Source organism: Lynx canadensis, chromosome B2 (assembly GCF_007474595.2).
Source record: "Lynx canadensis isolate LIC74 chromosome B2, mLynCan4.pri.v2, whole genome shotgun sequence".
Lineage (NCBI taxonomy): Eukaryota > Metazoa > Chordata > Mammalia > Carnivora > Felidae > Lynx > Lynx canadensis.
Window position 1 is genome coordinate 32,812,397 of NC_044307.1, and position 12,620 is coordinate 32,825,016.

Here is a 12,620-nt window from a genome sequence, read left to right on the forward strand (position 1 = left end):
CCGCTCCAGCCTCGCCTCAGCCGCTGACCCTCAGCCCCTCACACATTTCTTTGTCCTGACCTGGAGGCCCAGCTTTCACCTTGAACCTGGCCTCCTTGTGGTCCCAATCCCGAGCCCCGATCTGCCCCCACACCCGTTGAGCGCAGACACCAGGCCCGGCCTCACCTCGTTCCTCCCCTCTCCGTGCCCAGGGTGATGCCAAGATGATGGAGATCCTGCGGTACACGCACCAGTTCCTGCAGAAGTTCTGCGCGGGGAACCCCGGCAACCAGGCCCTGCTGCATAAGCACCTGCACCTCTTCCTCACACCAGGGGTAAGGACGCCAGGTGGAGGCGGCTGGGTGGAGTGGGGCCCAGATCCCCCTTTCTGATGGATGCCCTCCCCGCTAGCTCCTGGAGGCAGAGACCATGCAGCACATCTTCCTGAACAACTACCAGCTGTGCTCTGAAATCAGCGAGCCCGTGTTGCAGCACTTCGTGCACCTGCTGGCCACGCACGGGCGGCACGTTCAGTATCTGGACTTCCTGCACACCGTCATCAAGGCCGAGGGCAAGTACGTCAAGAAGTGCCAGGACATGATCATGACGGAGGTGAGGACGAGGCCGCGGGGCGCATGGGAACTCATGGGTGGTGGCCACAGAGAGGGAGCGCTCAGGAGGCAGGACCCGGAGTTGGAGGAGTCAGGCAGTGGGGTCACGAGAGGAACGCTGAGGGTGCTGGAAGGAGGAGGGAAAACTAAGGTCAAAGAGGCCGGTCTAGTAGAACTCAGACAACAGGCCTGAAAGAGCTCAAACACGCATTCCTTTGTTTATCCTTCTATTATCATGTACTTAAAAATCATGAAGCACCTGTTCTGTGCACGTGGGGGAAGGCGCTGGGGTGTGAGCTCAGGGCGGGGGACCACATCCTTCGTACACGGGCCCCAGCATCGGGCACATCGTGGGTACACAGTAGGCCCGTTACCTGAAGGTATGAAGGGTGGAGGGCTGAGTCTACATCTGGAACAGACGTGGACTCTGCCCTGGAGCCTCTTACCGCATGGTGTGGGGGCAGGGGAGAAAGGAGCCTGGTGAAGTGAGATGAGGGACCTAATAAACGAGATGCCCTGTGCTGGAAGTGCTGTGCGATGCGAATTATGAGTTGCTGTTATTATATTACTGTGAATAACATAATTGCTGACACGAGAGGATGCAGCATGTGCTCTGTGAGCCTTTAAATTACACACTGTGGGAGCACTGGTGGGGGTAGGGGGGGTGAGCCAGGCAGGGGTGGGATTCGCAAGGGCTTCCTGGAGGAGGCACCTCTGAAACATGCCTGAGTGGGACTTCTTTCCTTAGGGGAGGAGGGGGGCACTTTCTGGGTCCAGGGTTCGGCCCTGATGGCAGAGGGCCCGAAACATTAGCCTACGGCCTCGAGGGCCAGGCAGGGGGGTGGGGTTTGCCTGAATGTCAGGTGAGGGCTGAGGTCAGAGTCCCCATCTCTCTCGGGTAAACCTAGGGCCTGCTGGACTCAGGGGGTCTGATGGGGCACCCCTCCTGCCTTCAGCTGACCAATGCAGGTGACGACGTGGTCGTGTTCTACAATGACAAGGCCTCACTGGCCCACCTGCTGGACATGATGAAGGCTGCCCGGGATGGTGTGGAGGACCACAGCCCCCTCATGTATCACATCTCCCTGGTGGACCTGCTGGCTGCCTGTGCCGAGGGCAAGAACGTCTACACTGAGATCAAGTGCACCTCCCTGCTGCCCCTGGAAGACGTGGTGTCTGTGGTGACACACGAGGACTGCATCACCGAGGTCCTCTGGGGACTGGGAGAGGTGGCTGGGGTGGGTGGGGACGGCTGGGGCGGGGGGAAGGGTAGATCCAGGCTGAGGCAGCCTTTCAGTCTTGCCATGGCAGGGCAGGAAAAGGTTGGTGAGGGAAGTGGGGGAGTGGCAGACATGGGGGCTGGTAGGAGGGGTGTGGGGAGAGGAGCAACGGAGAGGTCAGGGGAGAATCTGAGTGCAGAGAGGGAGAGCCTGGGCCAGCGGCCTTGCTAGCGCCCCTGACCTTGCTCCGGGCTGTGCAGGTGAAAATGGCCTACGTGAACTTCGTGAATCACTGCTACGTGGACACAGAGGTGGAGATGAAGGAGATCTACACCAGCAACCACATCTGGACACTCTTTGAGAACTTCACCCTGGACATGGCTCGGGTCTGTCCCCGGGGGGTGGGGCGTGGGCCTGTGGGTGCGCTGTGCTGGGCAGGGGCGTGGGTGGGAGCCCCGGCAGCCTTCGGGGCGGGGGGCAGGAGCGGTGGGGCCCCCCAGGCATCTCTCTCTCCCACCCCAGGTCTGCAGTAAGCGTGAGAAGCGCCTGGCTGACCCCACCCTGGAGAAGTATGTGCTGACTGTCGTGCTGGACACCATCAACGCCTTCTTCAGCTCTCCGTTCTCGGAGAACAGTACCTCCCTGCAGGTGAGCCGCTCTTGCCCGCACAGCTTTTGTGTAGCAAAGAGGGAAAAGAGGATATATATTCCTGTTTGCTCATGGCACATAAAGACGTAGCAGAAGGACATATACAAGTGTGTTAATTGCATATGCTGTGTAACAAATCACCCTAGACCTTAGCAGTTTAAAACAACAAACATTTATTCTTCTGTAATTTCTGCGGGTCAGGAATTGCAGTGGGGGCAGTACCCTAGAACAGGAATTCGTAAATTCACTAGGTATGACGGATCCCAGGGTGGCGGGGGGCAGCTGGCAGCACTTACTCCCCAAAGACAAGATGGTCATGCCTACCTCAGTGGACAGCAGAGTCAGAGCAGTAATCCAGAGGGTCCGATGTACAGAGATATTTGGTGTTTGGCTTAATTGATCAGGTGCCCCTAGGACTGAAATAGACAGCCTTTTGAAGTCTTATTTACCTGTATCAGCAAAAAAGTTCTAGGCTAGCGAACAGGAGTTTGTCTTAAATCACTGGAAGAGTCATGGCCCCTTAATCGATTCCCAGATTCTCAGATGTCATAGCCCAGAGCCTCTTGAAGGAAAGAGAGGCAGGTTCCCTTTAGGAGGGAGCCTATGACAATACCTAAATCCTAAAGCAACACTGGATGGACACACAAGTGACCAAGAAAGGGGCTACCTATAGATGGACTGAGGGTGGAGCAGGTCCTGGTCTCAGCATGGGTGGGTTTGTTTTGACACACATATGTTTGCGCTCTGGGGCCTCTTTGGGACTATGGGTAATTGTATCAATTTTCCCCACCTCTCCTGAGCCCCAGGGCAGAGTGTGGGAGAATGGAGCTGATGGGGTCAAGGTTGGCTGACACTTCTCGAAGTGTGCCTTTTCATAGCATGCTTTGGGTTTTGAACCATGTAAATACATCAACTTCCCACAATATTAATTTATTAAAAACTTTTTTTAGAGGAAGGAAAAGGCCAGCAATAGGACTAGAAGCCCCAGGTCTGGACTTTGGGGAGTTCTCACAGGGCTGCCATGTACAGTCGGGCAGGTTGTGCACTGCCGAGAGGAAAGGGAGTACCTTTTTCCGATTGGCACAAAGACACATGGTATCTGTTGGAGGCCTTCTTCCTCTATCGTGCCCATTCTCAGTGGGCCCTGGTCACTGGGCCTGGGGCTTTCCACGTTGGAGGGTGGGTCGGGCTGTAGCAGTAGGCGTGTTGCCTCTTGCAGACACACCAGACAATCGTGGTGCAGCTGCTGCAGTCCACCACACGGCTGCTCGAGTGTCCGTGGCTGCAGCAGCAGCACAAGGGCTCCGTGGAGGCCTGTATCCGGACCCTCGCCATGGTGGGTGAGTGCGCCAGGGGCACTGGCTAGCTCCAACCACCCCTCCCCTCCCTTCACCACAGGGACGCCTGCCCTCAAAATAAACACGTTATTCCTAAGCTCGCTCGTCGTCTGCTTCCAGGTAGTTCTCAGTAGGTCCTTCTTGGTGTCCAACTAGCATCTTAGCAATTGAGAGAAGCTGTTCTCTGCTTTGAGCCAGTTCCCCAGAGGAGAATGCTGGGGGACATTCCCCAACCGAAGTTGCCTGTGCTTGCAAATGGTTTCAGGCAGAAGGGCAGCCTGTAAGATTGTTAGGGAGCATTGGGGACGGGGAGGGGTCGGAGTGGAGCCAGGGTAGAGTCAAAGAGGCAGAAACTCCCTCTTTTTACCCAAAAAGGGGGAAGAGGGCACCTCAGCCCAAGAGGGGGCCGGCGTGTACCCCAGAACCTTGGTTAGTTCACCCTGTGCCCTGGTCGAGCAGCCCTGAGCCTGGCCCCTCTGGCTGGCTGAGGCCTCCACCTGCCCCCCCGCCCCCCCGCCCTCCAGCACCCCTCCTCTCTCCCCCCAGCCAAAGGCCGGGCCATCTCACTGCCCATGGACCTGGATGCACACATCAGCTCACTGCTCAGCAGCAGCACCAGCTGTGCAGCTGCAGCCCAGCGCAACGCCTCCAACTACAAGGCGACCACGCGGGCCTTCCCCCGTGTCACGCCCACCGCCAACCAGTGGGACTACAAGAACATCATCGAGAAGCTGCAGGTGGGTGTGGGGCTGCCTGGCATCTGCCACGAGAGCTGCTTTGGAAGGGCATGTTCCGGGGAAGCATCCCTTCCTGTGTTGCCCCCGCTCCCCAGGAAGGAGTCCTCTGCTAAGGGCAGGCCAGGGGCCAGGGACTGAGGGGCATCCTTCCAGGGGAAGCCAGGAGAACCCAGGCACCTGCTAGTGGGGTTGGTGCTCACGGAGGGGGTCAGGACAACTCTCAGTCCTTATAGCCCCTTCCTGTTTGTGCAACACATTATTGAGACACACACTTCTGGGGGGTGTGGTGGCTTGCTATCCCCACGTGGCGGGAGACCGAGGCTCAGAGAGGGTGAGGGTGAGGGGTTTGCCTGGGTCACACAGCTAGACGAGGGGCTGGGTGAAAGTGCAGGGCTTGTGGCTCCCAGCCAGGAGCTCTGGGCAGACAGACATCCTGCATTGTTCAGGGTGGTTCCGTGGGTCCAGGACCCCTCAGACAGGCTCAGAGAAATCCGTGGGGCCCTTTGGTGCTGGGGTGTGGGGAATGGCGGTCAAGCCTCACTCATCTCTTGGGCCTGGATGGCCTGCACCTGCCCGGTAGTGACTGTGCCGTGCCCGCTCCAGGACATCATCACGGCCCTGGAGGAGCGGCTGAGGCCCCTGGTACAGGCCGAACTGTCCGTGCTGGTGGACGTCCTGCACTGGCCCGAGCTGCTCTTCCTGGAGGGCAGTGAGGCCTACCAGCGCTGTGAGAGTGGGGGCTTCCTGTCCAAGTGAGTGCGATGCCAGCCCGGCCGGTGGGGGGGGGGGGGCGGGGGGCAGGGGCGAGGCAGCCTGGGACAGGGAAGGGCCCTGCGGGGACTGGACAGCCTGCGGGATCAGAGGGCCGGGTGTGTTCCCGCCCGGCACAGGGCAGGGGAAGTGGCTGGAGGGAGGCATCAGAGGCTGCCCCATGTGTGCCCTTCTTCCTCACTGGCCAGGCTGATCCAGCACACCAAGGACCTCATGGAGTCGGAGGAGAAGCTGTGTGTCAAGGTGCTGCGGACCCTGCAGCAAATGCTGCTCAAGAAGGCCAAGTACGGGGACCGGGTGAGTGGCCAGGCGGGCTGGACACCGTGCAGGCCCGGCTGCAAGTGCCAGGGGCTCGGGGCCAGGACTGTCCGGCCAGGGGTTAAATGGTGAAAAGTGCCACTGTGGGCTCTCACTCCCTGTCCTCCAGGGCAATCAGCTGCGCAAGATGCTGCTACAAAACTACCTCCAGAACCGGAAGTCCAGCTCGAGGGGGGACCTTCCGGACCCCATGAGCCCTGGTCAGTACCACCTGCCCCCTGGCTGTGCCTCTGGGTGACCCTTTGCCTAGGCCCTGGGTGCCCCTTCCGTTCCCCTGCCCCACCGGCTCCCCTCACGCGGGTTCCCCAACTTCAGGCCTGGACCAAGACTGGTCAGCAATTGCGGCCACCCAGTGCCGGCTGGACAAGGAGGGGGCCACCAAGCTGGTATGTGACCTGATCACCAGCACCAAGAATGAGAAGATTTTCCAGGAGAGCATTGGCCTGGCCATCCGCCTGCTGGATGGTGGCAACACGGAGATCCAGGTGTGGACTGGGTGGGGGTCCTGGGTGGTGCCTTCTACGAGGAGGTACAGTGTACCCCGTAGCTGGGGCCGCAGGGCTAGGTGCTGGTGGCCGGCACGAGTCTGGCTACCCTGGCCTCTTTTCTATCCATGCAGACCACCCTGTTCAAGCCAGGCCTGAGCCTGTCTCCCCACTATGCTGCCCACATCACATCCATCATTCCTGCCTCTTGGCCTCTGCTCAGGCTTGCTTCCCTCCTCTTCCACATCCTCCTCAGCCTTTGGTGCCCAACTAAAGGACTGCCTCCTCTGAAAAGCCCCCCCGATTGCTTTATCCCCATTCATTCATTCGTGCATTGTTTCAGTAAGTCCGCACCGAGTGCCTTCCACGGCCTGTCAGTGTTCTAGGCACTGAGGATTCAGTAGTGAACAAAAAAGACAAAATCCATGTTCTCTTGGTCCTGTATCCTAATGAGGACAACAGCCAATAACCGTAATCCCCACATAACATGGAGAGCATGCTGGACAGTGATGATGGAGGTGAGGGGCCTAGGGAGTGCTGGGGCAGGGATCAGGGTCGTGTCCTGGAAAGGGGAACGTTGGACCCAGAGGTGAGCATGTGGACAGGCGGGCGCTGTCCTGGGAGAGCAGGCAGCAGGTGCAAAGGCCATGAGGAGGAAGTGGCTGATGTGGCTGGAGAGGGCAGAGGAGTGGAGAGTGGTGGGCCCTGGGGTCAGAGAAGTGGCAGGCCATCGTGTGGCCTCATGCGAGCTGTGAGGCGTGGCTTTTCCTGTGAGTGAGATGGGGCCGCTGCAGGGTTTCAGGCAGAGGAAATCCGAGACTTAGACTTCTGAGGGGCATCTCTGCTGCTGTGTGGGGAGCAGACAGAGGGCCAAGGGCAGATGCAGATGGGGGTGAGGAGCCTGGGGTGGGCCTCCAGCATCACATGGACAGCAGATACGGACCCTCCCCCTCCGCCTCCACAGTCCTGACCGACCCTGCCCCAGCCTTAGTCCTGAGGCACGTCTAGGGGCTTGTCTGTGGTCCTGCAGGTGCTTTTTCCTGCAGCACAGGATAGAGCCCTCCAGGGACCCAGCAAGGGCTGCTCAGAGCCAGGCCCGTGCTGAGGCTGTCCCTCATCTCACCATCTGCCCCCAGAAATCCTTCTACAACCTGATGACAAGTGACAAGAAGTCAGAGCGCTTCTTCAAGGTGCTGCATGACCGCATGAAGCGGGCCCAGCAGGAGACCAAGTCCACGGTGGCCGTCAACATGAATGACCTGGGCAGCCAGCCGCGCGAGGACCGGGAGTCGGCAGACCCCACCACCAAAGGTCAGAGGTCACAGCAGTACAAGATGCTGTACTGGGTGCTGGGCCAGGGTCAGAGGCTTCAGGGTGAGGGGGGTCACGGGGCGAGATCTGCAGGCAGGGGCCTGGGGGTGGGAACGCAGGGTCCGGTTACTTCCAGCAGCCCCAGCCTTACCGGGCTTCTCCCTGCAGGTCGCGTGGCCTCCTTCTCGATGCCAGGCTCCCCATCCCGCTATTCGCTGGGCCCCAGCCTGCGCCGGGGGCACGAGGTGGGCGAGCGCGTGCAGAGCAATGAGATGGGCACTTCCGTGCTCATCATGCAGCCCATCCTGCGCTTTCTGCAGCTGCTGTGTGAGAACCACAACCGAGACCTGCAGGTGAGCGCCTGCCCCGCCCCTCCCCCAGCCAGCACGTGGGCCCCCGCCCTCCCCGTCGGTCACGCCCTGCGGTGCTCACCGTGTGGTCCGTGCAGGCCTCTGCCTCCCTGCGGGAGCGGTGCCATGTCCACCCTTCTGTGCTCTGCAGAACTTCCTGCGCTCCCAGAACAACAAGACCAACTACAACCTGGTGTGTGAGACACTGCAGTTCCTGGACATCATGTGCGGCAGCACCACCGGTGGCCTGGGGCTGCTGGGGCTTTACATCAATGAGGACAACGTGGGCCTTGTCATCCAGACCCTGGAGACCCTCACTGAGTACTGTCAGGGCCCCTGCCACGAGAACCAGGTAAGTCGCCATGAGAACCAGGAGCAGCCGAGGGGGAGTGTGGAGGTGTGGGTGGGTGGAGCAGGCTGGGCAGGGGAGACAGTGAGCCTCCGGAGCGCCACAGTTCTGAGGGGCCTGGGCCCCGTGTCTCCCACTGCCTCCTGCCAGACCTGCATCGTGACGCATGAGTCCAACGGCATAGACATCATCACGGCCCTGATTCTTAATGACATCAGTCCCTTGTGCAAATACCGTATGGATCTGGTGCTGCAGCTTAAGGTGGGGCCCGTGGCACTCCATGTGAGTGTGCATGGGATGCGTGTGCACAAATGCACGTGACGCGACCTGTGTTGAGTGTGCGTACTGGGGTGTGTTGGCATGTTTAATATGTACGTGTCAATATGCATACGTAAATGAATGTGTGAGCAAGAGTGTTGGACGTACACTCTAGGAGCAGACGTGTTCTGGGTTTATCTGAGGGTCTCCCACGTACGTGTCCGCTTTCTGGGGATTGCGTCTGCTTGCCATGGGGTGGCGGTGAAGACAGCTAGTGGGTGGGCTGGATTTGCAGGACACTTCTCAGCAAGTCCTGGGGGCCAGCGGGGATGGGAAGGTTACGGCGCATCTTGCAGGCCAGGAGAGGCTATTATGGAGTAGACCGTGGAAGAGGTTGTTGGGGGGCATCGTAGGGGCTCTCAGACTGTGGCCTCTCCCCCTCTCCCCACCTCTCCACAGGACAATGCCTCCAAGCTGCTCCTGGCTCTGATGGAGAGCCGGCACGACAGTGAAAACGCTGAGCGAATCCTCATCAGCCTGCGGCCCCAGGAGCTGGTGAGGCTGGGGCCAGGGGTCAGGTGGGAAGACGTGCCTGGCTGGGGTGTAGGGGAACCGGGATCGGGGCATTCCCTACGCGCCAGGAAGGCGGCAAACAGGCCCTGCCCTGCCAGGTGGACGTCATCAAGAAAGCCTACCTGCAGGAGGAGGAGCGGGAAAACTCGGAGGTGAGCCCACGGGAAGTGGGCCACAACATCTACATCCTGGCGCTGCAGGTACCAGCCCCACCCCTGGCTCCGCCCCCGGCGGTCCTGCCCTCCCCCCCACCCCAGCGACCACGCCCCGTGACTGCGCCGCCCTCTCACTCAGCTCTCCAGGCACAACAAGCAGCTGCAGCACCTGCTCAAGCCAGTGAAGCGCATCCAAGAGGAGGAGGCCGAGGGCATCTCTTCTATGGTGGGGGCGCGGGGACAAGGCTGGGTGTGGGGCGGGGCTTAGGTCTAGGGGCGTGGCTTGGCGGGAGATTGGATGGGCTGGTATCTGGGGGCGAGGCTAGGAACTGAGGGAGGGGATGAGGGCACTGCGAGATCGGAGGGCCGGTTGGAATACGGGATGAGCCCGGGGGCAGGTCCAGGAACTCTGGGCGGAGCACGACTCGGGGGTGTGGCCTGAACCTGAGTAAAGGGCTGGAATGGGGAGGCGGGGCTCAGGGTGGGAGGAGCCGGGAGGGTGGGTGGTCCGGGGTGAAACCTACGGGTAGAGGTGGGAGCCGGGTTGTGGGACGGGTCTGGAAGCCTGGAGCTGGAGCCGTGGGTGCTGAGGGGCCTATAGAATGGTTTCGACAGGCTCTCCCCCCCTTATCCCCTCTTTCTTCTGGGCTGCATCCTAGTTGGAGTAGGCTGGGTCTCGTCTGGCAGGGGGCGCACCTGGAGCAGGTAGGGCTCTGGTGTGAGGTCTAGCGGTGGAAAGTTGCGGGGCCTGACCTCGGCGGCCCCTCTACCCCCAGCTCAGCCTCAACAACAAGCAGCTGTCCCAGATGCTCAAGTCCTCCGCGCCCGCACAAGAGGAGGAGGAGGACCCCCTGGCCTACTACGAGAACCACACATCCCAGATAGAGGTGGGGCCCGAGGGCAGTAGGGGCGCTGTGAGTGAGGGCCTGTGAACTTGGCCCTTGAGGGCTGTGGCCTAGGTGTGACCACGTGCCTGTGTGCACCCAGATCGTGCGACAGGACCGCAGCATGGAGCAGATCGTGTTCCCAGTGCCTGGCATCTGCCAGTTCCTGACGGAGGAGACCAAGCACCGGCTCTTCACCACCACGGAGCAGGATGAGCAGGGCAGCAAAGTGAGCGACTTCTTCGACCAGTCCTCCTTCCTGCACAACGAAATGGAGTGGCAGCGCAAGCTCCGCAGTGAGGACCCCCGCGGGGCGGGAGGGCAAGGCCCCCTGGTGACCCCCTTACCTGCCAGGGGGGGCTGCCTCACCCCACCCCACCCCAGGAGGGCTCCAGTCACATTTTCCCCCTGAAGCGGGGCCTGGAGCTTGAGCAGGTGCTGGGGGCCCCAGAGGGGGAGGCCATGTGGGATGAGGGGACAATGTTAACCAGAGACCCACCCACATCTCCCCCAGGCATGCCACTGATCTACTGGTTCTCCCGCCGAATGACCCTGTGGGGCAGTATTTCCTTCAACCTGGCAGTTTTTATCAACATCATCATTGCCTTCTTCTACCCCTACATGGAGGGCGCGTCCACAGGTGGGGACACAAGGCTGGCAGACTGTGGCCCTGGAGACCACCGTGCCTCCTCCCTGGGTTTGGGCAGAGCCTTGTGGCCAGCCAGGCTCTGAGGGGACCAGATGCAGAGTGGGGGAAAGGCACCCCTGCACTACTTTCTGGGCTTTGCACCCCATCATGGGGGGAGAGACAGATGGGGTCCAGTGCGATGACAGGGTCCTTGGCCTCGAGACACTACACGTCTCTCTCACACACACGGGCCCACGCGCATGAGCCAGAGCTCAGCTATGATAGCAGCAGCTGGATAGGGCCTCTCCTGCCTTAAGCCTAGACATGCAGGTGTGGTGGTGCAGGAGAGGCCCTAATACCAGGTGACCAAGAACTTAATAGGGAAGGTTTCCGGGAGGAGGTGGCTTCTCGGGGTCTGTTGGGGCTGTGGTGGGCTTCAGAGACCAGTGCTCACCCTGCACCCTGGCCCCCAGGCGTGCTGGGCTCCCCACTCATCTCACTGCTGTTCTGGATCCTCATCTGTTTCTCCATCGCGGCCCTGTTCACCAAGCGCTACAGCATCCGCCCCCTCATTGTGGCGCTCATCCTGCGCTCCATCTACTACCTGGGCATTGGGCCCACACTCAACATCCTGGGCGCCCTCAACGTGAGTGTCAGAGGGAGCCCTCACCCCAGACCACCCTTGGGGCTCATGGTGCCATTGGACCTCGGGCTGGCCTGCTGTCTTCCGGCAGCCACTGCTCTGCCCTAACCCCCTTGTGCCTGTATCGGGATCAAGCTTGTTAAAGCTCCACGGTTAGGGCCGTTCTGTGCCTCCACTGTCTCCCGGGACAGCCTGGGGCAACCGGCACTCAGAGATAGCCAGCCAGGAGTCACTTTGGGGCACCGGCTTCAGGGCTGCTGTGTAGACGGTGTTAGTCGGGCACTGCCCAGAGGCACTGTGTGTACTGTAGACATTAAAGATTTGTATATTATGACAGTTCCTGACAGCTGGAAATAAAGTACCCAGAGCAAGGTGGGGGGAGACCCCTTTTCTGAACTTACCAAGTCACCGTAGAGGCCAAGGTTGGTCTGCTTGGTCTGACTCTATCTGTATCTCACTTTCTTCCTGGAGCTAGGTGCCCACGGGGCTCCTCACCTGTTCTATCCAAGAGTCCAGGTACATTTCTGGAGGCATTTTCATTAATGCTGAGCCTGCCAGGTTGAGCAGGACCAGCTCAGATCCACTCCGGGCAAGGGCTGGCCTCCGAGCTGGTCACTGGGGGGGCAGGGCGACAGGGAGTGGAGATTCAGGGTGGGCCGTGGGGCACTGATCCCCATGCCTTCTACTGCCCCCAGCTGACCAACAAGATTGTATTTGTGGTGAGCTTTGTGGGCAACCGCGGAACCTTCATCCGGGGCTATAAGGCCATGGTCATGGACATGGAGTTCCTCTACCATGTGGGCTACATCCTGACGAGTGTCCTGGGCCTCTTTGTCCATGAGCTCTTCTACAGCATCCTGGTGAGCCCTCTGGGGGCTGGGGCTGGCAGGGGTGGGGGGGGGTGGGGGTGGTCGGGGCTTCCCTCAAGTTGCTAGTGGTTCCCCAGTGCCAGTCTCTCTGTCCGGTCCTCTTGCTGCTGGGCTGGGAGGGCTGGATTTGCAGAGTCCTCCTCTACCTGGCCCCAGCCCAGCCTTCAGGGCCCTGACAGCCACTCCCGGCCCCCATCTGGCTCATCTCCCCTGTCTGGTAGTGGTTTTAAGCTTGGACTCGAACCAGACTACCTGGGTTTGCATCCCAGCGTGGCCCCTACAAGCTCTGTGATTTGGGGCAAGTTTCTTAACTGCCCCGTGCCTTCACTTCTGTATCTATAAAACAAGGATGATTAACAGCACCCACCTCCTAGAGTGATTGTGAGGCTGAAGTGAGCCAACGCACACAAATCACACAAAAAATTCTTCCCCCGGGTGTGGTGTTTGCCTGCCCATTCAGCCCTCACACCTTCTCCCGGGCCACTCCCTTCCCT

At 60.2% G+C, this 12,620-nt stretch overlaps 1 protein-coding gene across 6 annotated transcripts in view; it reads left to right on the forward strand.

Annotated features, from left to right (window-relative positions):
* The window catches only part of ITPR3 (inositol 1,4,5-trisphosphate receptor type 3), a 67,285-nt gene that overhangs the window by 48,918 nt on the left and 5,747 nt on the right, over window positions 1-12,620 (forward strand). For 5 of the 6 annotated variants that reach the window (XR_003968802.1, XM_030315278.1, XM_030315277.1 and 2 more), the window contains exons 29-51: window positions 192-314; window positions 391-591; window positions 1,547-1,798; window positions 2,071-2,196; window positions 2,333-2,458; window positions 3,678-3,798; window positions 4,342-4,532; window positions 5,136-5,284; window positions 5,492-5,600; window positions 5,731-5,821; window positions 5,937-6,106; window positions 7,243-7,417; window positions 7,586-7,770; window positions 7,919-8,119; window positions 8,267-8,377; window positions 8,834-8,929; window positions 9,046-9,147; window positions 9,242-9,328; window positions 9,879-9,989; window positions 10,090-10,282; window positions 10,501-10,626; window positions 11,088-11,260; window positions 11,953-12,117. Coding sequence is in view for 5 of the 6 variants with exons in the window: in XM_030315278.1 (XP_030171138.1) it covers window positions 192-314; window positions 391-591; window positions 1,547-1,798; window positions 2,071-2,196; window positions 2,333-2,458; window positions 3,678-3,798; window positions 4,342-4,532; window positions 5,136-5,284; window positions 5,492-5,600; window positions 5,731-5,821; window positions 5,937-6,106; window positions 7,243-7,417; window positions 7,586-7,770; window positions 7,919-8,119; window positions 8,267-8,377; window positions 8,834-8,929; window positions 9,046-9,147; window positions 9,242-9,328; window positions 9,879-9,989; window positions 10,090-10,282; window positions 10,501-10,626; window positions 11,088-11,260; window positions 11,953-12,117 (3,384 nt within the window). In the remaining variant the exon portion in view is untranslated. Of the gene's footprint in view, window positions 1-191; window positions 315-390; window positions 592-1,546; window positions 1,799-2,070; window positions 2,197-2,332; window positions 2,459-3,677; window positions 3,799-4,341; window positions 4,533-5,135; window positions 5,285-5,491; window positions 5,601-5,730; window positions 5,822-5,936; window positions 6,107-7,242; window positions 7,418-7,585; window positions 7,771-7,918; window positions 8,120-8,266; window positions 8,378-8,833; window positions 8,930-9,045; window positions 9,148-9,241; window positions 9,329-9,878; window positions 9,990-10,089; window positions 10,283-10,500; window positions 10,627-11,087; window positions 11,261-11,952; window positions 12,118-12,620 lie in introns of those variants that run through there. The other variant, XM_030315279.1, reaches the window with a different exon arrangement.